This window comes from Sarcophilus harrisii, chromosome 6, assembly GCF_902635505.1.
Source record: "Sarcophilus harrisii chromosome 6, mSarHar1.11, whole genome shotgun sequence".
Lineage (NCBI taxonomy): Eukaryota > Metazoa > Chordata > Mammalia > Dasyuromorphia > Dasyuridae > Sarcophilus > Sarcophilus harrisii.
The window spans coordinates 63,870,408-63,895,458 of record NC_045431.1 but is presented as its reverse complement, the minus strand read 5'-3'; the positions used below and the strand labels follow the sequence as shown (position 1 = coordinate 63,895,458).

Below are 25,051 nucleotides of genomic sequence, written 5' to 3'. Positions count from 1 at the left end.
GTAGATCCGCGGGTACACGTCCCTGCGTGGGTTTCAGCCTTAGCCAGGCGGAGTCCGGCGGGAGGAGCTGCGGGGCTTGCCCTCGCCCGACCGCCGACCTTGGCCATGCCGCCCAGCTCCTCCTTGCCTCAGTTTCCTTGGCAAAAGGAAGAACGTGGGCCCCGTGACCTGGGGTTCCCCAAAGCACTGAATCTGATACTCCGAAATAACAGGGCAGTGAGATTTATGGCGCTTTCCAAAGCTTTCAGGAACACTGTTAGGTGATTTTTAAACAGATGGACAGGTAAGTAGTGATTATGGGCAGTGATAGAAGCTTCTTGAGGGAAGTTTAGTAAGATTATCTTTTTAGAAAAAAACATTTTTTAGCTTTACTGAGGAAGTGTCCCAGATCTTAGTAAATGTCAGGTCACATTGATAACCATTCTTTTCTTTGTCTGCCAACTACATAGTTTTTAAATTTCAGTGTGGTAGACTGTGTGTGTGTGTGTGTGTGTGTGTTTTAACTTTATGTTCCTAGTGTTAGTGTAATATTTTAAAATTTTTAGTATGAGAATATTATCTCTTTGTGTGTGAAACCTTTTTAATTCCAATATTAATTTTTTGCAGAAGTTGCACCTTACTCACTAGATTGGGAAGGTAGGCGGAACAAGTTCCCATAAACAACTGAAAAAGTTTGACTTCACAAGTTTTGGGGAATGAAACAGGGGGCTAAATTTGACATGTATCTGTTGTGTTTGGAATGGAAGGGATGGTGGAAAATGCTCAGCATTAGGTCTAATAAATTTGAAATCACAAAAGACGTTTTTAGTAGGAGGTGTAAGAAGTAGCTCTATGGTATTTGACTGTATTAAGTAAAAGCATTATAATTGCTTTTCAGGATTGTAATATTTTACAAAGAAAGGGCTTATGTGAATGATTTTTCAAATTATTTTCTTAATGATTGCTCCTTGTAATCTGAGTGAGTTAGGCCACTTTATGCTTCCTATTTTAAGAAGAAACTTGAGACAGGTTTACTAATTTGCTCAAGGTTAATTACATAAATTTAGTGAATTAAAATTTGGAAAGGCAGGGTGGCCCAGCTCAGATTTAAGACCATAATTCTACATTCTTGTTTTAATCATTGATTTATCTTGTGGTTCTGAGAGTCACTTTGTTTTAATTTTGCTTGTCAAATCTCTGTTTGACAAAAAGAGAAAACAGAAGGTTCTTGCCTGCAGGCAGTTTCCTCACTTACATTGCCTATACCAATGAAATCACAGGTCTAGTTCCTGTTATTTCCTAGAAAATAGTTAAAATATGAAAAAAAAAAAAAAGGATCTTTTATTCTATGGAAAGAGCCAACAGGCATATTCTGCCCTTGATGCTTTTAGCAGTACAAGAATAGAGGTGAAGGACTTACACATGATTTTTAAAAAGCTGTGCAGGCAAATGTAGTAATTGCCAGAGTGTATTAGGGGTTTACATGGAGAAGGAATTCTGTTGGTGTTAATTAAGGAAGCTTTTTGGAGGAGGACCAGAATATTACCACTATATGCCAGGGTACCTGTGCCCTTTTTATTAAAACAAATATTTTCATTTGGTGCATTTGTCTTTAGAATATGGAACATCTGAACCCTTAAAATAGTGGGCTATTCATCTGGTTAGACTTTCTTATATAGCTCTTTTAAATAAATTAATTATAGTAAATGTATTCCTAATTTAATAATCAATACATTATGCTTTAAGTACTTGAAGACTTTGAAAGCATATTCCTCACAGTAACCCCCTGCTGTGGGTAGTTTTATCTCTAAGACTAGTTAAGTGACTGTCCATGGTAATATAGCTAGCAAGTGGCTTAAGTGGGAATCTTTTAGTTTTCTTAATTCTTTAGGTCTTTACTCTGTAAAAGCTGGTTTACATTCAGCCTAGATTGTTACCAGTATGGTCTAGTAGAGAGAATAAACTTAGATTTTAAAAAGTTAAGTTAAAAAAGTAGACAAATTTGTAGGAAATGTTTGGGGAAATGTTGGTGTAAAACAAGAAGAAATGACATCGATCTTAAAATTTTACTTCATGAATGTATTAAATCATTTGCTCTTCACTAATCTTGTTAAGCAAGCTTGTATCTAGTGAAGTAAAGAGGAAAGTGGTAACAGTAACAGTAACTCAGGTTAGAGTAGATTAGCCAATCATGCTATCTTGGACTAAAATCTCTTTTTTAAGTTGCAAGTTATTTGGGGGGGTAGATGAGGAGGAATGTCTAAATTATCTTTATGAATAATTTAAGTTGCACTTAGCCTGTGTTACATACAACTCAAATACTGGGAAAGCTGCAAATGGATATTTATGGGAAAGTTGTATCTTATTGCAAAATTTTGTTTCTTTTTCAAAAATTGGATACTATAATTCCTAATAGTAGCAGCTTGTTAAAGTGGACATAGATAGCTGGGTTCAGAGTCAGGACTATGAGGGTTCAAGTTCCATCTTAACACTTATCAGTGGTCTAACAACTCCCCTCCCCCAGGCAACTCAAAAACTATAATCAGTAAAAATCTTGGTAGAGGAAGTTCTTCACCTGGAGCTATCTAAAATCTGAGATAAAATCACATCAGCTTTAAGAAAAAGCACAAAAAAAAAAAAAAAAAAAAAAAAATCACTGTTGTCCAGAGCAAAAAATGCCTTCGTGATAAGCAAAGTTTTCCAGTCCTTCAGTCACATACAGGCCCAAGATAGCAAGCAAGCAGAGTTGGGAGTGAGTCCTTTGGTCTCAAATCTAATATTTCTCTCCGAAACCCTGTCCTTTAGATTGATCCACATTGAATTTTAATTGTTACTCTGATTCAAACATAGTAATCATAATCTTGAAATGGGTTTAACAAATATTATAGAGGAAAACAGTTACTCAATTTTTATTTACTGAGCAAAAACTGATTTTGAAGATTGACTATAGCATTTAACTGAATCGGCTATTATGATAGTTGATTCAGGGCATTAAAGGCTAAACTATTGTAAATAAGGGATTGCTGTTGAATGATGACCTTGTAATGTTTATTCTCTTGCTAGTTAAAGGCACAGTAATTAGTGAATTTTTTTTTCAATCTTTTCATTGCCCTCTAAATAAACTTTTAGTTTTGCTCCAACAACATTGCTATGAACTAGATTTGCTGGGATTCTCTTCCCTAAAGTGTGCCTATTGTCAGACTGAATGACCAAGTTTGGTGTTTTCTGACAGCTGTTGAGTGAGAGAGCTTGGAATAATCTACCATATAACTCTGTTGGACTAGAAAGAAATGGAACATGGGTATGCAATAGAGAATGCATAGGGACACAAGCAACTTTTTTTTGTTAATAAAACTTTCCCCTTTCTGAATCTGTTCCCTCACACCTGTTCTTTGTTCTGTCCCTGTTCCATCCGGCCCTTTGGAGTACTGGCAACAGCAACACCAACTAAGACAGACTAAAAAAGAGTTGCCTGAATTCTAGCCTTTATCTTTAGCTCTGAACAGGAGCCAGCCTACATTGGTAGAGGAAATTTCCCTCAGTGGAGATTTCTTATGCCATGGTAATCATAGGTTTTTAGCTGGAGACTTTCAGACATATTTCTAAAAAATATTGACCAATAAATCAAGTTTTTAAAAGAAAGATAAAATTTGATTTTTGACTCAAGCATTTTGTAAAAAATATAGCACATCATTATGATCACACTAGTAAGTTCAGACTTAATGATATTTATTGAACTATTGATATGGATAAAACACCATGGTTGAGAAATGTCAAAGTAATTCTTACATATTTTTAGAGACAACACTAAATTTTTGTTTCTTTGATGATCAGTTATCTAGATGTTCCATTTGGATTAGTAGTAGGTTTTTAAGTTTTCTTTGTTGATGCCTTTCCTTAGACACATTCATTTGCATATCTATATCCTTCTGCTTCCCTCATACATAGAACTGTCTCTTGTAACAGATTTAAAAGCCATGTTTTTGTGGATAAAAGAGAGGGAGAAGCAGAGGACCTGGACTTCAATCCCAGGCTTTTCCACTTACATTCTGTAGGATTCAGGCTAATTTATTTAATGTTTCTGGGCTTCAGGTTTCTGAGTTGTAAAATGAAGGAAAATGAACTCTTGAGCTTTCTTCCAGCACTAAATTTATGATTCTAAACTTGGGATGGAGAGAATATGAAGTAGTTATTAAGTAGTCCGTAGTGTTTTTCTTGATGTGAGTTGGATTGCTCCTATCATTGCAAATGTCAGCCTTTCCTTTTTTGTCCTGTTTTATTCTCCTCTCTCCCTTTTCCTTCACTCATATTGATGTATTTCCTGGTTACTTCACACATGATGATTTAGATCTTCTTCCACAATTATCCTTTGACATTAAAACATTTAGGAACATCTCTTTCCAAATATTCCATAAAGGCATATTTGAAATTTGTCATTTCATTGTGATTACTTTGAGTTACATTCTGGAATGCTGATAGGAAACATAAATAAATGGCAGTGCAGGTGGTCTCCCGATTTTATGAGATTAAATAGACTGAATATGTACTTTGCGTCCTCTGTTTGATCATAGTCAGCATTATTGCCATAAACTTATTGATATGGGAATGAATGGTTTGAAGTTAATCTAAAATATACTTACAAGATGGCTATTAATTAAAGTGCTGAATGTAAGAACAGGAAAAAGCAGGGACAATTTGTGTATCAAAATGCCTGGCTAAATGTTTGCAGTCAGTTTTTTTTTTTTTTTTCCTTCAGAATTTGCATTTGGCTCCAGGATTGTTTAAATAGTTAGGATTTTAATTAAGTGAATTTTATATTTTTGAGGGTGTCATAAATTTTTATTCAAAAAGTATTTAAGAACTGCAAGTACATAATATGACATTATGCATTTAAAAAATTATTGGGGCTACAAGTTTTTTCAGTTTCTAAATATTCCTGCCATTCACTTGTTTGTTTGCAATTTTATGTGTTATCATTTGCATATTTTAATTTTTTGAACATAACCTGACTTACATGAAGTATTTCCTTTATATTAATGATTCTGAGTGAAAAATGAATGTTTTAATATACAAACTTTGTTGAACATTTCCTGTCTGAATAATGTATTGTATATTCAAGTGCTAGTCAAATTCACATTATTTTGACTTAAGGGGGAAAATGTTTGAGCTTGAGAATAAAAGTTTTCTTTGGATAATATGTACTCGGGTTCTTGGAACAAAGTATTCGGTTTAGCTTTACTTTTGTCTGCTTAGTTTTTTGGAGTTTCTGTGTGAGGAGTAGAAAATTAGTTTTAAAGGAGATGCCAGGGTCTTTCTTAATGAATTTGAGGTTAAGTGAACTTTGGTTTTTGCATGTTAACCTTAATCCAAATAAGAATCAAAGGTAATATGTGACTTTGGGGACATATTTATACATTATCCTCTCCCTTCTTAACTTTATAAAAACAGAATTGACATGTAAATTTTTCCCCCACTTCAAAATATATATTTTGAGCACTTTAGGGTATCTGTCTCCTAATAAAATGATTGCATAAGGAATTTGTTTTTATGATTGCTTCTTTTTTTAAACAGTGTAAAATTACTAGAATGAGTATATTTCATGATCTGAGTAGGTGAAAAGTTACTGCTGTTTTATTTAGATAAGGTTTTTTGGGGGATTCTAGAATATAGAATTTCCTTTCTTATAGCATTAAAATGTGATGTTGGATAGGTCTGTTATATTATTTTAGGTGACCTGTGGCCTAAAGATTTTATTTTGTTTGTGAACAGGCTTTTTAAAGTTAATAGAAGTACTAATTGAATCCTCTTTAATTTAGTGAAGCCTCAGATAGAGTAAGCAGGGTCACCTAAAGATAGATTTACTCAGATGTTGGCTGCCTCTCTGGAACGATTGAGCTTTGAGCAGATTTCCATAAATGGAAAGAGCAACTGCAGAGGCACAGCTACCTTGGTGAGAGTGTAGATGATGTGCAACAGGTGGTTATGAGGGTCACTGAATTTAAAAATGTTATCCAAAAAATTGGAACTGATGAGAAGAAAGTAGCAAGATTAGTTAGAAGTATTTATAATTCCAGATGGACTAAGGTATTTTTCTTTTAACTTAAAAATTGGATAGAAATTGTTTATATATAAAGGCACATGTTTTCAGTACCTATTCCCCCTATACCCAATGTAATTTTGTAAAAATTGGATAGTGGTTTATAAAAGGTGAATTTCCTGCATCTAATAACAAACATCATAGTCTAGTAGTAAACTCTTTACTATGTTAATTGTGTTTATGATTAAGGACTTGTCAGTGTATGAAAAGTTTTATTTTAATGTAATTGTGAAGCTTGGGTTCATCCATTTCCCACAAAACAAATGGGCTATCTCCACAGGAATAAAGGGAATTCCTCTACTGAGGCATTCAGAAAGATCCCTTAGAAGGAAGGGAAAGGTTGCAATAAATGGTATGGCAATGATTTGACCTAATGGGGTGGATTGTCTTAAGTGGAATTTTTGTTGATAAGATGCCTCTAAATTAGGTGTTGAATCTAGATAATTTTGTCATTCATGACCAGAAGGGTATATAAATGGCATCATCACACAGATGGGGAAATTTGGGTTTATTTCTATTGGCTAATAATAGTACAACTTCATTATTTTGAATGAGATTAGAGTTAGAGTTGTGTTTGGCTTTAATAGACGTTGTATTTAGTAGACCTAGCACATTGATCTGAATACTTTCCATCTCATAGGATAGTTAATATGCAATATCAGTTTTGACTTAAAATTGATATGAGTTCAAATTTCAAGATTTTTCAGAGTTCAGATATCCCCCCCCCCCCCCCCCCCTTTTTTTCCTTAACATCCATTTTAGGAAGCCTAGATATACTACCCATTGCTTTGAATCTTCTAAAGATTGAACTCAAGATTAATCAATGTATACTAATCATTTTATTGATGTTTAGAACTTTTTATCTAGAGTGAGGTGTTTTTTTTTAATACATTAAAATAATTATATACTTGAAATGACTAAGGGAGGTTTTTTTTTTTTTTTCCTTTTTTGTAGTTGAAGCATCAGTTCACAGTAGTAATGTCCACTGCACAGATAAGACCATTGAAGCTGCTGAAGCCTTGCTTCATATGGAGTCTCCAACCTGCTTGAGGGATGCAACAAGTCCTGGTATGTGAACTGTCATTGAGTTGAATATTGTTAATTATATGAGTTTCTCTTTTTAAGAAAATTTTATATAAAAAGATAAAAGTATAAATGTATTCATTAATCACATGTATGATAAGTTGGTCAAAAACCTGATTAATTTATAGGTGGTGCATACATTTATGCTAAATCTTTGAATGTTTCATTCTAATAGTGAGGCAAACAGTGATTTTGTTGTTGTTGTTGGCTCACAGCAGTAAGTTTCAGATGCTAGTATTTGACTCAGGAAAATGAGTTTTCTTGAGTCCAGGTATGGTATTCTGTCCAGTGTTCCACTTAGCTGCCCATAAAGTTTATAGGTTTATCATCAAATTCTTCCATCATTGAGTGTTGAAACTAGATCTGTCCCTCTCTTTGACCATGCTTGCGTCTTAGGCTGGATATTTACTTTTTGTGACAACTTTTCCCTTTAAAGAATGCTGCTCTTTATTTTTGTCTTGATTTCACCTATATTAAAAAAAAAGTTATGGCAGGACTTATGATGGTTTGTCTTTCATCTTCTCAAATATGGCCCTGGGTTCCAGATTTTATAGGTAAAAAGGGATGTATTTTGATTCTTCAAGTAAAACAGGCTATTTTGAGGATCACTATCTAACTTGCACGAGAATATGTTCTACATTAGAATTCTATGAAATATAGTTTGTATGAAATATATAAAGTTAATATGACCAATGATCAAATGTTATATTTTGAGAAACACTAAATAAAAACAGTTTCTGTAGTACACGATTATGCCTTCCAGTTCATACTTATTTTACTTCCAGTTTTTAGAGTGAGAACCACAGATGGACCAAGGACATGAAAGATGGTCTAGTCTTTTATATCTTACTGCTCACTAAAGTTATTGCCAAGTTGAGTCATAATTTAATAGGCCTATGTCAGAAAATTTATTGGGAAGGGGATAAAAATGTAACTTTTCCAACTTTTTCTTTTGTATAGTGGAAGTCTTTGTTCCTCCTCGTGTGTCTACTCCAGAGTTTATCCATGCTGCTATGAGACCAGATGTTATCACAGAGACTGTGGTGGAAGTGTCAACGGAGGAGTCTGAACCTATGGATACATCTCCTGTTCCAACCTCACCAGATATCCATGAACCAATGAAAAAGAAGAAAGGTAGATTTTTGTTAAAGTTGCAGGTTAATTTTTTTTTTTTTTACAGTTTATTTTTAGTATTTTTCTTCAGAAAAAAGAATTTGGAACCCATAGAACCCAAATCACTTCTTTTACAAAAGTGCATCATTTTGATTGATGGTAGAGGCAGTAGTGATTTCTGGTTCAAATTAAAATTTTACTTTGGTTCTTAAACTTATATAATTTTATTATTTTTAGACTGACTATTTAAATCAATAAGAAGCTTTGTAAATGTAAATAATATAATAATTCAATATAAATAACATAAACATAATAACAATAGATAAAACATAAGCATCTGATTCAGAGCACTTATCTTTATAAACATGGATTGTAATTACAGGACATTGCCTGTTTTATCCAAACTTTCCCCGTTACTGGAACCCTTGCTATCATTGTGAAAATACTTGGAGCTTGTAGAGAATCTGGGTTGAGGATTAGAAGAGATAGAAATTAAGTTTTTTTGTTTTTGTTTTTGTTTTTGTTTGTTTTTTTTTTGTTTGTTTTTTTGCTTCTAAGAAAGCCTTTATATTAGGGGAATGTATACTCTGTGTTTAAATTCAACAGACTGGAAATTCCCAGATTAAAGAAGTTGATCTTGTTAATTGAAAGAATAATATAAACAAGTTGCTTAAACTAGTAATTTGAAGAAACATCTTTTTATGGTTTGAACACACACACACTTAAAAATATACCAATGGTTATCTATCTGTTAATACTTACCAGAGCTGTTTAATTACAGAGGTGAAATCTAAAAAAAAATTTGTCATTATGGGTTACAAAAACACATTATCTAATATGCCTCTTGCTACTGAAGAGGAGACATGGATTGAGGAAACAAAAATGATGAAAAGCAAATTAGCATGATTCTGAAGAAAAAGTTCTGGCTCTGGAGAATCTGGGTTCAAAACTCACCTTTGATGATTCCCTAGGTGACCTTGGGAAAAGTAAAATTCCTTGGACTTGTTTCCTCTTTTATAAAACAAGGGAGTTGGTTTTTCCTAAGTAGCTTCAGATTTCTAGAAATTAATGTATTTCATTTTGCAGCATGTTTTTTGAGTTCATGTATTTAAATATGAATTTGTCAGATCTAGAAAGTCAAAGTGTACTTGACTTTAAGCCTACTGTGATTCAGGATATGACTTATTGACCTTTCTCACATACTTGTTCTGTGCTGCAGCTAGATAGGAATGTCTCTCAGACAGGTACAAACTAAGAAGTTTGTTTACTTTTATACTTAAATCTTTTCTGGAATAAGGTCAGCAATTTGAACTCCTGGGTAAAGAGCGCCCTCTACCACTGTAGGGTGGCAGATCTCCAGAGCTTAGTTTCCTGGAAAATGGAAGGTTTGAAGTGACTTGGTTTAAAATCATGCAGCCAGAATGTATAAGAAGAGAACTTGAACCCAAAACCTTCTTGGCTTTGACTCCAGCTCTCAAGAGCTACCCCTTCAGGAAAATTAGTTTAATGAATAAAAGAGGGCTTCATTCCAATTCCTTTCAGATTACAAGGTAGAGTAGAACAAAGATAACAATAATATCAGCAGAAATTTTAAGCAGAGGGGGTGAGAATATTAACCAGAAGTTAATTGAAAGATTTGTCACTCCTGTAATCTGTCATACGTATGTGGTAAGTTATCCAATTATTTAATACTATTTTAATTGTTATCATTGGGATATTTTTTGTTATTTTTGAATGCATACAGGTCATATTCAGTGATAACAAACTCCAGCAGAAGCTCTATGTTGTTCTTTTGAGATAGGATTTTGATGTGATGAAAAAAAAATTATTGAAAATCACATTTCTTATTTGCAAAGATGAAACAGATACAGCAAGTGTACAATAATTATAACTATTCCACTATTATAAAAGATGTGTTTCTGAGGAGGTCATTGTGACAAAATTTAACTTAACAATTTATCAGAATGGAGAATAAAAAATTAGAATTGGAAAAAACTTGGAAACATGCCATGTCTAGTCTCCTCATTTTGTAGATGGGGGACGCTGGAATTCAGTGAAGCTGGGATCTGAATTCAGGTCTTCATATTCCAAGTAGAGTGACTCTTGATTCTACAGGTAGAACATGCCTATCTCCAAATAAGATTTTATAAGTACACTTGTTGTATTGAGAAACTTACTGCTTTGCCCGTTCCATTATTTTCCAGGATTTTAAGGGGGAATTATAATTCCTTGTAACTATGTTAAAATTCCAGTTCTCTAGACAGTTTGTTAGAATACAAACCTTACTGTATTATTAAAAATCCTTTATTAAAGCTGTATTGCCTATAATAGGATTTAAACTACCTCAGTGTACTTATGGTGACTCTGCTATATATACACATTCAGGGAGCTTTCAGTAAGGCCTTCTGAGTAAATGGCTGAGCAGAATTGAAAGAATCCAGCCCATTTATACAACTGTTAACTTCAAAAGGGATCTACCACCATGTGGAAGATGAAGAACATCGGGAGGAAAGGGTGGAAAGAACGCCAGATTTAGAGTCAAGACCAGGTTCAGATCTTAGCCCTGTCCCATACAGACCTCTGTAACCCCGGGCAAATCACTGTGGGGCTCTTGGTGTCCTCATCTGCAAAAGGTAGGACATATTCTTGAGGGTCCCTTTCAACTTTAAATTGTGGGCTTTTTGAATGGGAAAATTCATCTCTGTAATTAAAAAATGGCTCAGAAAATCAGGTTTGCTTTTTTATGTCAAAAGAGAAATTTTCAGAATGATAGTCTCTTTTCATTTCATAAGGAGTTTATTTTTTTATTAGATTATGAAAAACTCCACATGAAATGAGAAGATATGGTTAGGTAAAGACTGTTTTCTGATCAATAAAAAAAGTTTGTAATTATGTATTTTTTGACTTATAGTTGGATTCTTGTCTACTGTTTTTCAAATATAAGTTAGTAAAGAAACTCTCACTATAACAGTAATTAACTAAAGAATGATTACTGCCAAATTGTAATCTAAAATTGCTTTTAAAAATATAATGTAAAAACTCTCAAAACTCTTTACTAAATAACATGTAGCTTGCATTAATCATCAAATTAACGTCTGTTTCAAGGAAGTCTAGTAACTATATTTCCACTGTCTATATTACTTATTTCCACTGTATAATTTTATTTAAAATTATATTTTTTTACAGTTGGCCGTAAACCAAAGACCCAACAACCAGCTATTTCCAATGGGTCACCTGAGTTAGGCATCAAGAAAAAACCTAGAGAAGGCAAAGGTAACTGTGTGTGTGTGTGTGTGTGTGTGTGTGTAGAAATTTTATTGACTGCACTTTTTGGGGAAAAAAGTATACTTTATACATAGATGCATGTGGCAGTACTCAATATATTTTCCTTTCCAATAATTTGTCAACTATATTTTGAAGCTACTGTTGTTAAAAAAAAAAAAGTAGCAGAACATGCTCCAAAGACTTGTTTTTTTCAGAATGTAAAATTTCACTTAGTGAGAAAATTTTATTCAGGCCAATTTAAAATTTCCAGGAAATATATCTGTTAAAAGGTACCCTGAGATAGTGCTGACCAAAGCTATATTTACTGGATACTTTAGCTTTAGAAATAATCCATTCAAATTTTAAATAAACAAAAACAATTCTCAATAGATTTTTCTCTTGCTTGGAATTCTCTTTGAAGTCAGAGTACAGCATCTGGCAAGAGTATTGATTACTAAGACTATTGCAAATATTGCTTTTCCCTCGTGAATGATTTAAAGATTTTCAAGGTATATTTCATTCCTCGTGTTGATTTATAAACTTATTGGTGTAATTATTTCTCTTGATGCAGATTGCAACTTCTCTATGTGTTTCTTGTTTGTGTCAATACACTGCATTGATCCTCCAAAGCTTTTTAGTATTTTTGGTAGTCCACATGGGCTGTCTGTCTTTCATCTCACACTTTCTCCATATAATTAGCCCCTTTCCCCCTTTTTGCATTTGATTAATTGAGGTCCTTTAAATCATTCTCTTACACGAGTCGTCATTTAAGTATCATTTAAAAATTGTCAGCATCACTATTTTTAATAATTGTTGGATTCAATGTCTTTTAATTTGGGTTGCAATGTTTGCTTTCCAGTTTATGGAAGCATTTTATTTGGCCTTTGCAATCAACAAGTTATTTATAGTTAAAGGATATTGTATTTTAAAAAAAAATTAATTTGAAAAAGGGGCAGCTACATGGAGCAGTGCATAAAGCACTAGCTGTGAAGTCAGGAGAATCTGAGTTCAAATATGGCCTCAGACACAATACGTCCTAGCTGTGTGACCTTGGGCAAGTCACTTAACCCCAATTGCCTAAGCAAAAAAAGAAAGAAAAATATTCGAAAATAATGGAAGTTAGAGACAATGCTATTTTGAGAAATTGGGCATTTAGCTAAGTTATTTCATTTCGTGAACTATCAATTATTTAGAAACTAACCATCTAGTTTGAAGCTTATCATCCTTGCCTGCTTGAAATCCCATTCCTAAACCAGCTAATTTCTTTTATACACTCTTAATGGAAGGATTCTGATGATTCTGTTATTGTTAATTTTGAGACTAGACATTTGAATAGAGAAAATTTTTCTGGAGGGGAAACTGGCTCTCCCATTACATGCCTAAAGTTACGATCCCTTTGCTAATTGCCATGAGATTTTTAACATGTTCTATTCCTGACCTAGGCCTATTTATCTCTCCTCAGTGCAGCCTGATGGTCTTCTCCAAGTTCTTACAGTTCTATGAAATATAATTTGTCTTGTGATCCTTGAAAGAATTTGTAGATTGCTTTTAATTTTAGTATTATAGTAATTATTTGTACAACATGGTAGACTTCAGGAGCTGTATAACCCTACTCTCCTGAAAGATTTCAAGTTGTACTTTGAAGTAGGTTTTTGATAGGTAGCTGCTTGTCTGGAAGACCTTTCAGAAGAAGGTATTTTCAAAGGCCTTTTTTGAATTGATTGGTAATTACCTGACCAGAGGGAATTGATAAAAATTTTAAAAAGGAATGAGAGGTAAGCTTTGCTCTTATTATCCATGTGTTGGCATTAAAAATGTATATCTGGATGGCATGTGTATTAACCTGTATCAGATTTCTTGCCGTCTTGGGGAGTGGGGATAGGATGGAAAAGGAGGGAAGGAAAAATAATTTGGAGCTTAAACTTTTATAAAAAATGAATACTGTTGAAGAAAATATTTCCAGAAAAAAATTTTTTTTTTTTTTTTTTTTGTAAAGTAGCTATCTAATACTTGATTAGTGATTTAGAACTTCTGTAATTTCATTACATGACTGCTTATCTCTACAAAATTGAAGGCTGGCAGAAATTAATATAAGTTTGGACTTTGGCCTTTCATAAGGCCATGGAATTTAGAGTTGTACAAGACTGGCCTTTCAGTCCAATCTCATTCTATAAATAAGGATACTAAGGCCCTGATAGTTTAAATAAGTGTCTAGGATCATTCTGGAAGTAAGCAGGAGAAACTGCTTACACCTGATTACAGCAGCTGCAGGACTTTCTTTCCTGTTTCCTGCTTGTTGTGCCCCACATGTGAGCTAGCCAGTACAGACATAGCTACACTGTTGGAAGAGGTCCTAAGTCTCTGTGGGTCTCATGTAGTTGACTATGGACAGTACTGAATTCTAGAGGCAGTGTGGTGATTTGGGTGTTGTTGAGGTAGTCATGGAGTCTGACTTACACTAGCTCTGTGACAATTTAGCTTTTTGGGGTCTCAGACAACAAGTTTCAGATATTGTTTATCTACATCACAAAAAGTTTCCTAGATTGATGAAATTCTAGATATGGGACAAATTCAGAATTTAAGACTTTTAGCTAGTTACATTGTTGGCCTGTAATATAGGCTTTGAGACAATATAAACAAATGTGATGTTTGTTTCTTAATCGAACTTCGGTGTATACATTTATTCTTTTGTTGTTTAAATACACAAATTAAGTAATAACGTTGCAAGTTATGTGACACAGTGAAGTTACCATTTTGCTATTCTAAGTGTATACATGCCTAAATTGCTTTTTATGTTTGTCTTTAAAGGTAATACAACATATTTGTGGGAGTTCCTTTTAGATCTCCTTCAGGACAAAAATACCTGTCCTCGATATATTAAATGGACGCAGAGAGAAAAGGGGATATTCAAGCTTGTGGATTCCAAAGCTGTATCCAAGCTATGGGGAAAGCACAAGAACAAGCCAGACATGAACTATGAAACTATGGGAAGGGCCTTGAGGTAAAAAAAAACAAAACCATACAAACATACCCTCTGAACTACTGGACAGCAATGAAGTGAAGCAGCATTCTCTTTGTTCCTTAGCTCTATAATAAAAAAAACACTTTTTAAAATAAAGAAAATCTCAGTAATTGGTGAGTTTTAAATCAACAATATCAAACAAATGTTAACTTAGGCTCACTTTTTGTGCAGGTTTCTCCTTTGAATATTAGTAATGTCCCATTATTATATGTGGGTTTTTTTTGGATGAACCCAAGAATTGACAGTTGTAACATTTCCAGAAATTTTTAAGCAGTGGAATAATACTTGTATATGATGTTTTTTGGTTGCTGTTGGTGGTGGGTTGTTTGAGGGTAACTTATTAGGGAAATTTTTTTTTTTTAAAGTTCATTTGTTGGTTTAGAACACCATTATATGCAATTTCATTTGTTGTTTTCCACATTAAAATTTAAAAATGCTTAATTCAGAGAACAGTGACATATTGAATTGCTAATTGAATTTATTTTAAAATATTTTCTGGACATTTTGTCCAGAATCTTTATAGTATTTGGAGAAATGTCTATTTTATTGAAAGTCGTGAGGTTTTTGTTGTTGTTTGTTTCGAGAACAACTTGAAGTATATAAATATTTCTTTCCATATGTGTATCAACTGGTCTAATCATTTTGCAGGAGTCCAGATTGGGATATAAGGGAGGGCTGGCAGCAGGAAGAATAGAAATAGTGCTTAGCAGTTAGTTGTCATAGCTTGTTAATCTTAGTAATAGTCCTCTGAGTTCACTTAAAACAGTTTCCAGCTGTATTTCACTGCTAAAGGGGGTTGAGTAGATGGTTTGTTAGAGTAGTAGGAATATAATGGTATATGTATCATTTGCGAAAAATCTGCTTGATGCAACCAAGTAGCGAATTTACTATTATTTGAAACACTTTCACCTTCTTTTGTGAATTTCACTCTAGGGCTAAAAGGAGTCAAATAAATTCTTTCTAAGACCTTTAGATTTGTTCTCATTCTTCTCTGTCCTGAGCTTTTTGAGCAAGCAGGGCAATAAGCTCCTTGTTTCTGATCTCTACAGGAATTAATGAATGCTACTGCCAGTATCCACTCCACTCCCAGTCCTTTGAGGCCTAGGCAGGAGGACAGGAACCTACCTTCCAACTACTAGATCAAAAGTCAACAAAGTCCACAAGCAAAGAAGGCACTGAACCCTTCTTTCTCTTGTGAAAATGGCAGCATCCCTGGAGGCAGAAATTCATCTTGCTTTTGCATTTGGGAGTTGTACTGTACTGCTTTTCCTTATTATATAGGAATTGTAACAATTGGATACTGTGGATATCATTTTTTCATAAAAATTTGCTATTTGAATACTTCAAAAGTATGCAATTGCATATTTTTAAAGTAATTTTGGGGACATAAATGCCACATAGTAGTAATACATGAACACCTTATCTGAAACATTTTATTTGTAATTTATATACATTAAATAATGTACAATGAAACTTTTTTTAGTTTTTCCAGATATGGGGGAAAATTGTGGGGTGGGGAGTCTCAAGGAGTGAGGAAATCATTATTCAGCCAAATGACACGCTCCTTATTCTTCCCCTTTTATTTTCCTGGGCTTTTCACACCTATTCAAGATGCTATGTAGAGGTGGAGGGAGGGGGAATCCTACAGGCACATAGTGTTCAGGTTGAAACTGTGCAGTTTGATAGGACTTGAAAATAAAACCAGCTATTGTCTTGGTTTAGGAGTGCTTCTGAACATAACTAGTTTCACAGTGTAATTAATACCAGTGTATGATAAAATCCCCTATTTATTAAGAGCATGAAATGTAAACATAGTTGGCTATAATATCTATGTTGTTTATGTTATTAGGACAAAATGTTGTATATAAAATATTTAACAAAATTGTATCATTTGATGCTTTGTTCTTACAGATACTACTACCAAAGGGGGATTCTTGCGAAGGTAGAAGGGCAGAGGCTTGTATATCAATTCAAAGAGATGCCAAAAAATATAGTTGTCATAGATGATGACAAAAGTGACACTTGTAATGAAGACTTAACAGCAACTACTGATGAAAAATCATTGGAAAGAGTTTCATTAACTGCCGAAAACCTCCTGAAAGCAGCAGCTTCTGTACGTGGAAAGAATTCCTCTCCTTTAAACTGTACCAGAGCTGAAAAAGCTGTAGCCAGAGTTGTGAACATCACATCCCCTGGCCATGAGGCTTCAAGATCTCCTTCCTCCACCACCTCTGTTTCAGCAACATCTGCCCCAAGGTAAGAGCTGTTACTACCTGCCCTCTCTTGGCACTCTGGGATCTTGAAAATACCAACCTCACAGTGGGATAAATGCCAGCAATGGTTTTGTGTCTAAGTGTTCTGAGGTTCTCAGTGTAATGAAAATGTGGTTTTACTTTTAACATGTTTCTCAACTAAACATATAAACCAATTCATGTTAACTATTAATGGTCATTTTAGCTTACTTTGTTTCTTATGTTTTATAGTCATAGTGTTCATAAGATAACTAAGAGAAAAACCAGAATTAACTTTATTTCAGACTGTAGGAATTAACAAAAAATATGTGACTTATGGAACCTGAGGGCATTAGTTATTTGCATTTCCTTTTTTCAGTTCCTTCCACCTGAAGACATGTCAATAAGTTTTCTCTCTCTTTCTCTCTTTTTTTTTTTTTTTGGATTTAACAGGACAGTTCGTGTGGCAATGCAAGTGCCTGTTGTCATGACCTCTTTGGGACAGAAAATTTCAACAGTGGCAGTTCAGTCGGTCAATGCAGGTTCATCTTTAATAACCAGCACCAGTCCCACAACAGCAACCACTCCAAAGGTGGTAATTCAGACAATCCCTACAGTGATGCCAGCATCTACTGAAAATGGAGATAAAATCACAATGCAGCCTGCCAAAATCATCACCATCCCAGCCACACAACTTGCACAGTGTCAGCTGCAGACAAAGTCAGGCCTGACTGGATCAGGCAGTATTAACATAGTTGGGACTCCATTGGCTGTAAGAGCCCTCACCCCGGTGTCCATAGCTCATGGGACACCTGTAATGAGACTCTCGGTGCCTGCCCAGCAGGCGTCTAGCCACACGTCCCCCCGAGTCATCAGTGCGGTGATCAAGGGGCCAGAGGTTAAATCAGATGCTGTGGTTGTAAAGCAGGAGCCTGAAGTGAAGACTTTGCAGCTGGTACAGGAAGAAAAGCCAGCAGATGGAAGTAAGGCTGTGACCCACGTGGTGGTGGTCAGTGCTCCCTCCACCATTGCTCTTCCGCTAACAGTGAGACCAGAAGGCACAGTGACATGTGAGAAGTGAGGCAGCGCCCAACTGCCTGGCAGAGGAAGCACAGACAGGGATGGGACAGCATCAAGAGCATGCAGGGAGACTTGACAACATTTTTAATGCATATGAGAAAGCAATCACAGACTTACTGGAAATAAATTACCTTTATCCCATGTTTAAGTGGGACATGAACTGTATACACATTGAGATGCTGACAGAAAACTGCCTCTTACAGCAACATATAAATATAAAAAAGGGACCAAGCTGTTCACTACATTATCAAGTTACACTAAGACTTGGAACACTAAAAAGAATTCTGTAAGAGGTGATCTTTTAAGTTAGGGGAGGTGGGGGGATAGGGAAGGATGGTCTCATTGTTACAAATAGAAAATTTTGATGCATTTTTTTAATGCATACCAGCAATTATTACTGTGTGAACACAGTACTCACTTAACTGGTGCTATGTGAAGACTCTGCTAATATAGGTATTTTAGAATGTGAATTGAAGAATGGATCCAAAAGCTTCTGAAAGAGGACAACGAAGAAAAGAGACCTAGTGGAATTTTTGTATCATATAGCTTAAGCTGATTTAAAACAAAAGCCTTAGACTGATTTTCAGTTTTCTTTCTTGAAATAAGCTAATGGCTTGTTTGTGTAAAGCTTTTTTTATTAAAAGAAAAATTTTAAAAATCTTGTACCTAGCACAGTATTGTTATAGAATTTACATGTAACATATTTTGTATGGTAGTTTTAAGTCTGTCGCTTTCTTTAATTGTGGACATAGTAGCAGCTGGCTTTGGCCTTTGCTGACACATGCCTGTGCCGCTCACCCAGCCTTGGCATCTGTGCATACATTTCAGTCTTGGCTCTACTCTTTCACTAGAAAGTTCACGCTCAGCATGAATTTTTGTCAGGTAGTTTTAAACCTGTATTTCTTTCTTTTTCTTTTTCTTTTTTTTTTAGTTCAACTTAAAGGAGGGAAAGTACCAGTGTTCAGAACTGAACTATAATAGTTTGTATATTCAACATTTGAAGTATATTATATTTTGTTGTACTCTTGTTTCAAAGTGTATTCAAGTAGGTTTTACTGAAATATAGAAATGAAATTTATTTTGTGCTTTGTTTGGTCTCTGGCGATATTTTTGATGTTTAGAGGTAATGGAAACAAAGTTATTATGGTTACTGTGGCATTTGCCCTATGATGTAAAACTTTGTTATAAAACTTTGCTCAGCAGATAATAGAAACTGGTTTAGAAAAGAGCTAATTCTTTGCTATCTGCAATAGAAATCCTTGGTTTTACCTAGAGATTTTGCCTTCATTTCTATTAGTTATCAATTCAGCAGCTATCAGCTCTGTGCTTTTGCCATTCCATTTCTTTATGATAAGTTTGAATTCTAGTATTTTAAAAATGACAACATATCATATTAAAGGTGAGATTGTTTAAAAAAAACAGAAAATGTGTCTAGGTCCAAATATATTTTAAAGTGATTACATGTGCTGATTAGAGATACTTTTTAATCTTTCCTAATTACACATTTGTTCAAAAACTACTTCATACTTTTAGAATGAGTTAAACTAAAAATCTACTGCCTTTATGATTTGTTGTCATTTAAGTAAGGATGGCAGTGATGCGACTATCAAACAGATATAAAGACACCTAGTTGTTGTAATTCCATTTTGGGAGTTAGAAGAGGGAAGGAAGAATTCAGAGGTACATAAGCTGTTCATAGCATTATTTCTTTGTATAAATATCTTACACACATATGTGGTGCTTTACAGTGTATAGCATGGTTTTTACATAAATTTGATCTTCATGATAATCAAGTGAGATAGGCAGGATTTATCCACAGTTAGGCTTTGACAGTGGATGTAACAGCATCACAATTGGAGTTTCTGATTTCTATTCCAGTGTTTTTTTTTTTTTTTAAAGAGTGATAACAGAAGAGCATAACTTCAGCATTAAAATGCCATACTGGCAAAGGAAATAAAGGATTAAGTACTAGATCTTCTCTGAGGCTGAAATCCAGATGTTCATATTGTCCTTCCTGTTTCTCTTGGGGGTTAAGTTTGGATGATCACTTTGCAAAGGAGGATTTCAACATGGAAAAAACCAGATTTTATATAAATAGAAGTACTTATATATAGGAATGTATCTAAAGAAAAAGAGCTACAGAGAGGTAAAAATAATCACAAAAGAAGTGCTAAAGATACTAAGCAGAACTGGTATTTCTCTAGTTATTAGTACTGGCTCTGTTTTCTTCTGTCTTCAACCTTGTCTCCAATAGGTTACTTACTATAGAGACGTAAAACAAGACTTAAAGATCGGCATCTCTAGGGGAGGACCTCCAGGCCAACGTTAATCTCTGGTGAGATATTGATTACTTGTTTCTAACCATATTATTTAAAAAACAATTCGGCAGAACCATTATCATTACAGTACAAACAGCATTCTACAAATAGGAATAGGATTACATTGAGGTGTATTTCATTCTAACTTGAATCAAAGGAATAGAATTGAAATAAAGACAGTTGCATATGGTAGAAATAAAATTTCTTAGTCACCAGCAGCTGCTTAACACATGAATAAAATGCTTCTGATTGTATGCATATCAGTATTTTAGTGCCTACAATATGCCCACCATGGTGCATAAAAGTATAAGAATACTTCTTGTCCTCAAGCAGTTTACTTTGGAGATGTGGCTAACAACTGAAATTGTGTGAGATAGCTTATGAGATTATGGATGCCATAGCAGTTTGGAGACAAGAAGAACTCTGAAGGCTGGATGGATAAAGACTTAATAAAAGACATGGGGCTCAAGCCTTGGAAGGTAAAATTTACCTAGGTAAGAAGGGAGATGAAGTCAGGGTTAAATTAAAAAAAAAAAAAATTATTACTAAGTATCTATTGTGTATATAAACAGTTGCTCAGCTAGTATTCAGTAAGAACATTTGGAGATAAGTAAAGTAAGGGGATGTGACACGTGCTATCATATGAAATAAGACAAAGGCCTAAGAAACGAGCAAGCAAAATCTTGTATTAGGTCAAAAAGGGGAAAGGCCATTGCCGATTTCTCAAGACAGGCTCCTTAGAACATAGGTAGAAATTCCTTTGCAGGAAGCGGTAGCAGGCGATACTCTAGGCATTAGGGGCATCCTAAGCTAGGCACAGAAGGTAGGAAACCAGTACTTCACAAAAGACAGTCAACAGAAAAGATGGAATCAGAGGCAGGAATTAGCATAATGTGTTCAAAGCACTAGGAAAAAAACTCAGTGTGACTGCAGGAGAATGAAGATGTGGGGGAGTTAGGAAAGACACTTAGGATGGTAAGGGTGAGCCCAGATTGGTAAATGCTTTAAAGTAGTGCCAAAAAACATTGGAGATGGGCCTAGAATGAAATCACTTATAGAAGCCTTGTGACTTTAGGCAAAAAGTTTAGCCTCTCTGAATTCTGTTTTCTCAGAAGGGTTGTAGATTAAATGTGACTACATTAAAAGAATTTTGTAACTATAAAGCACTGTGTATGTGTAAGTTTTAATTTTTATTTTATTTAATGAATCAATTGATTAGGTAGGTGGGAAGAAATGACTTTTCTGAGTAATCAATAATGTGACATGTTATAAGATCAATCTAATAATGTCTTGTTCAGATGAAAGGGGGGTGGTGGTAACATTGAGAAAACATATTAAGTGAGTGGGGAGTAATCCAACTATGATGTAATGGCTAAAATGGAAAAAAAAAAAAAAAAAAGTTAAATGGAACCAAACTTTGTAACTGGTTATGGGAGAGGGACAAGTATGGAAAATTATTTTTATTGTTTTAAGCTTCAATTATAGACAAGTTGTCAATAGAAACTGATTTTTAAAGAAAACACATATTTGGATTTAGGCATCTTGTGTTTGAGTTAAAAAATGAGGCATCAGATTAGAAATGCTTTGCATTAGGTGGTTGACATTTGGAACCAAATAGTTTTTTAAGCCTGGACTACAGACAGGTTCTGTGGAAGTTTGTGTAAGGAGAAAACCTTGAGTCTTTGTGAATATTTATAGTTTGGGGTAGAAGGAAGAGAACTAGCTTATCATTGGAAGTAAGGAGAACCAGACAGAGTAAAATCTTCAAAGGAGGATTGTCTCACAAAGATCTAAAAATCGAATCCAATTCATAAGTAGAAATCCCTGCTACACTTCCACTGGAAAAACTACTCACCACCTTTGAAAGGCAAATTTTGCTTTTGAATAGTTTTAATTTCTCTTTAGGATATTCTCTCTGAGGGGATGGCTTGCTCAACCTTTCTTAGTCTTGCTCTCCAGGGTCAAAGAGAATAAGTCTAAGCCCCCATAACATTATAATCTTTTTGACACTTGAACCAGGTATGTGTCTTCGCCAGGAAAACCAAAAATAGTTCTCAACTGACAATGGTTTCCAGTCTTTGTTGTTTTGAATTTCACTTAAATAAACTCCTCTTTGCCAAAGTCCCTAGAGTGCCACCCACCCACACCTGAAGACACTTTAGGTGTGGGATGAGCGGGGCAACAGGATTATCACCTCCACTGCTCCAGTTATGCTTCCTGGGGCTGTCAATCACGAAATACAATGGCCTTTTCCCAGTTTCAACTCTTTTTGAACTGCAGTGGACCATTTCACTTTCCAACTCTTCTCTTGGCTTCAGTCTCAACGCTACCAGCTCTCATCCCACTCCTGGATTGGTGACTCTCCATACTACTGTGAACAGTCATAAAGGTTCCACCTGATCTCTTTATACTTTTCCATGACAGCTTCTTTCACGTCTGTGGTTTCACTCTATAACTCCAATTTGAATGATTCCAAGTCTCTATCTCCACCCTAGAATTCTTCCCTGACTTTTTTAATAGCACATTTCTGATCATCACATCAACAAAAACATTTTCACTTGAATTTCCTCTTGACACCTCAAGCTTAAAATATACTAAATAGAATTTACCAATATATTGCTCAGATGCAGAAGAGGGGATGGAGGAAAATGAAGATAATTAAATGGAGGGGATGAAAAACAGATTCTAAGAGATTTTATATATAGTGGATTATGATAGTTAAAATTTTTCCTTGATAGCTAAAAAGATTGCATAAATATCCAGCCATCAAATATTGATAACTTGATCTGGAGAATTATAAATTGCAGCAGACAGTACAGATTATATGCTGAAATGGTCATACTTTCAACTTTTCCTTTTTATATTAAAGCTACTAAATTTATAATTTATGCTGGAACCGCAGTATTATTATTTACAGAGTAGCATATTTCTTTTAAGCCTGGACAAGTCAATTATAGAGTGTTCCTCAACTTTGATAAGACTTAGCTCTGCCACTGACTTGCTGTCGGATTTTCAAGTCACCTCACAACCCAGGAGTTCATTTTTTTTTTTTAAGTGTGAAATGAAGTTGTTGTACAAATCATTTCATCCCAGTTTTCCTGATCTATATTTCTGGGATAATATAGCATAATGCAGAGAACTGAACTTCTCAATACCAGAATCAAAATCCCACTTTTAATATTTATTACCTATTGAATTTAGGTAAAGACCTTATGTGTATGCAACAACTCCCTTGGATTTCTTTAGCAAGGCTGTGATTGCCTGGGTGGAAAAAAGAGTATTGCATGCTAACAAAAATGAATGCTCCTTCACATATGGTTTTTATGAATTGTTTTTTCCTCTTTTGAGTATATTAACATTAAAAGTAAAGCTTATATTAAAATGTATTGCTTGTACAGAAACTGGAGCCCTGTTCTGTGACCTACAATGATGGATGCCAGGAAGAATATGCAGAAAATAATGTAAAATTTAGCTCATGCCCAAAGCAGAATTGAATAATAAGTCTAAAGTCAAATTTGGACCAGATTGTAGCATAGAGACATGATCTTTGGAGCTCATTTTCTGTTATCCATTCTAGCATCATTAATCATTGTCAAAAGATTTTTCTTAAATGGTAGTCTTAAATCCATTTAATCCAGAAGATAGCTGTGATTTAATTTTTGTTATAAACTGATTTGGAGAGGGAAAAAAATCAGAATTCAGAGCTGGAAGGGAACTACCCATATCTAAGGAGAAATATTCCCCACAATATCCATGACAAGTGGTTATCTAGATCTGGTTGAAGCCCTTCAGTTATAGGGAAATCATGATTTGTGGTATATTCCTTTATTTTTAGGGCAGTTTATAAATTTGTGAAATCTAATTTGGTTCCATAAACATTTTTATTAGATGTCTCTTATGTGCAATGAATTACTGCCAGTAAATGAATTGCAGCTGGTAAAGAGAAGTGAAAAGGAGACCAGGAGATCATTGTGATATATACCTCAAATAACAGAAGCATAGACTTGAGGAGAATGGGTATTTATCTAATCCAAAATAAAATGACCAATTAAAAAAAAGGCATCAACTATACACAAGAATTTGTAGACACATGAATGTCATTCCAAAGTAGTCATAGGAAACTATACTTATTCCATTACTAAATTTTTGGGGATTTAAAAAATTATTTTCTAGAATTCTTGGATTAATAATTGGGAAAAAACTATTCTTCATGAGTTGTGGAATTGGTCATGGAATCCACAAGTAATGTGGAATAATTTGAAAGGCTTGGGACACATTCTTTTGAATATCTGGCAAATTTTAACTTTTTAAAAACTCCATTTTATTTTCAGTTCTGAATTCTTTCCCTCTATCTTCTTTCTCCCTTACCAATTAAGGGGAAAAAAAAAAAACCCCAAAAACCTCTTGTCTTAAATAACTTGACAATTTCCTCGCCCTCAAAGAAAAAAGGATAAAGCCTGAAGAATAATCTCACTCACTTTTAGTACTGCACATTGAAAGGAGGACCCTACATAATGTCTTTGGCAGAACAAAGAGCTTTGGGTTTGGAATCAGGGAAGATCTGGATTCCAATCAAAGCTGACACTATGTGATGACAGGCAAGTCATCCAACCTCTCTGGCCTAGTCAATCATACCTATAATTACCTACTTGACAGGGTTGGTTGTAAGAGTCAAACGAGACAAGATTGATTTTTGTTCCCTATATGCCTGGAAAGCCCTCCCTTTCATCTCAAGGAATCCTTAGCACCACTAGATCCTCCAACTCCACACAAGTTAGTTGGTTAATTTTGATTGCATAGCATCCCCTCGCCCAGAAACTGCTTTGTATTTACTCTGTATATTTTGTGTATCATGTACAGTATA

At 34.6% G+C, this 25,051-nt stretch overlaps 1 protein-coding gene across 5 annotated transcripts in view; it reads left to right on the top strand.

Annotated features, from left to right (window-relative positions):
- Positions 1-24,645, top strand: part of ELF2 (E74 like ETS transcription factor 2) — an 89,257-nt gene extending 64,612 nt beyond the window's left edge. For 3 of the 5 annotated variants that reach the window (XM_031943998.1, XM_003773194.4, XM_031944000.1), the window contains 6 exons: positions 7,031-7,144; positions 8,120-8,293; positions 11,459-11,545; positions 14,345-14,537; positions 16,470-16,814; positions 17,243-24,645. In XM_031943998.1, coding sequence (XP_031799858.1) covers positions 7,031-7,144; positions 8,120-8,293; positions 11,459-11,545; positions 14,345-14,537; positions 16,470-16,814; positions 17,243-17,870 — 1,541 coding nt within the window. In that variant the 3' untranslated portion in view covers positions 17,871-24,645. The remainder of the gene's footprint in view (positions 1-7,030; positions 7,145-8,119; positions 8,294-11,458; positions 11,546-14,344; positions 14,538-16,469; positions 16,815-17,242) is intronic. The other 2 variants (XM_031943997.1, XM_031943999.1) reach the window with 1 other exon arrangement.
- Positions 24,646-25,051: the final 406 nt, after the last annotated feature.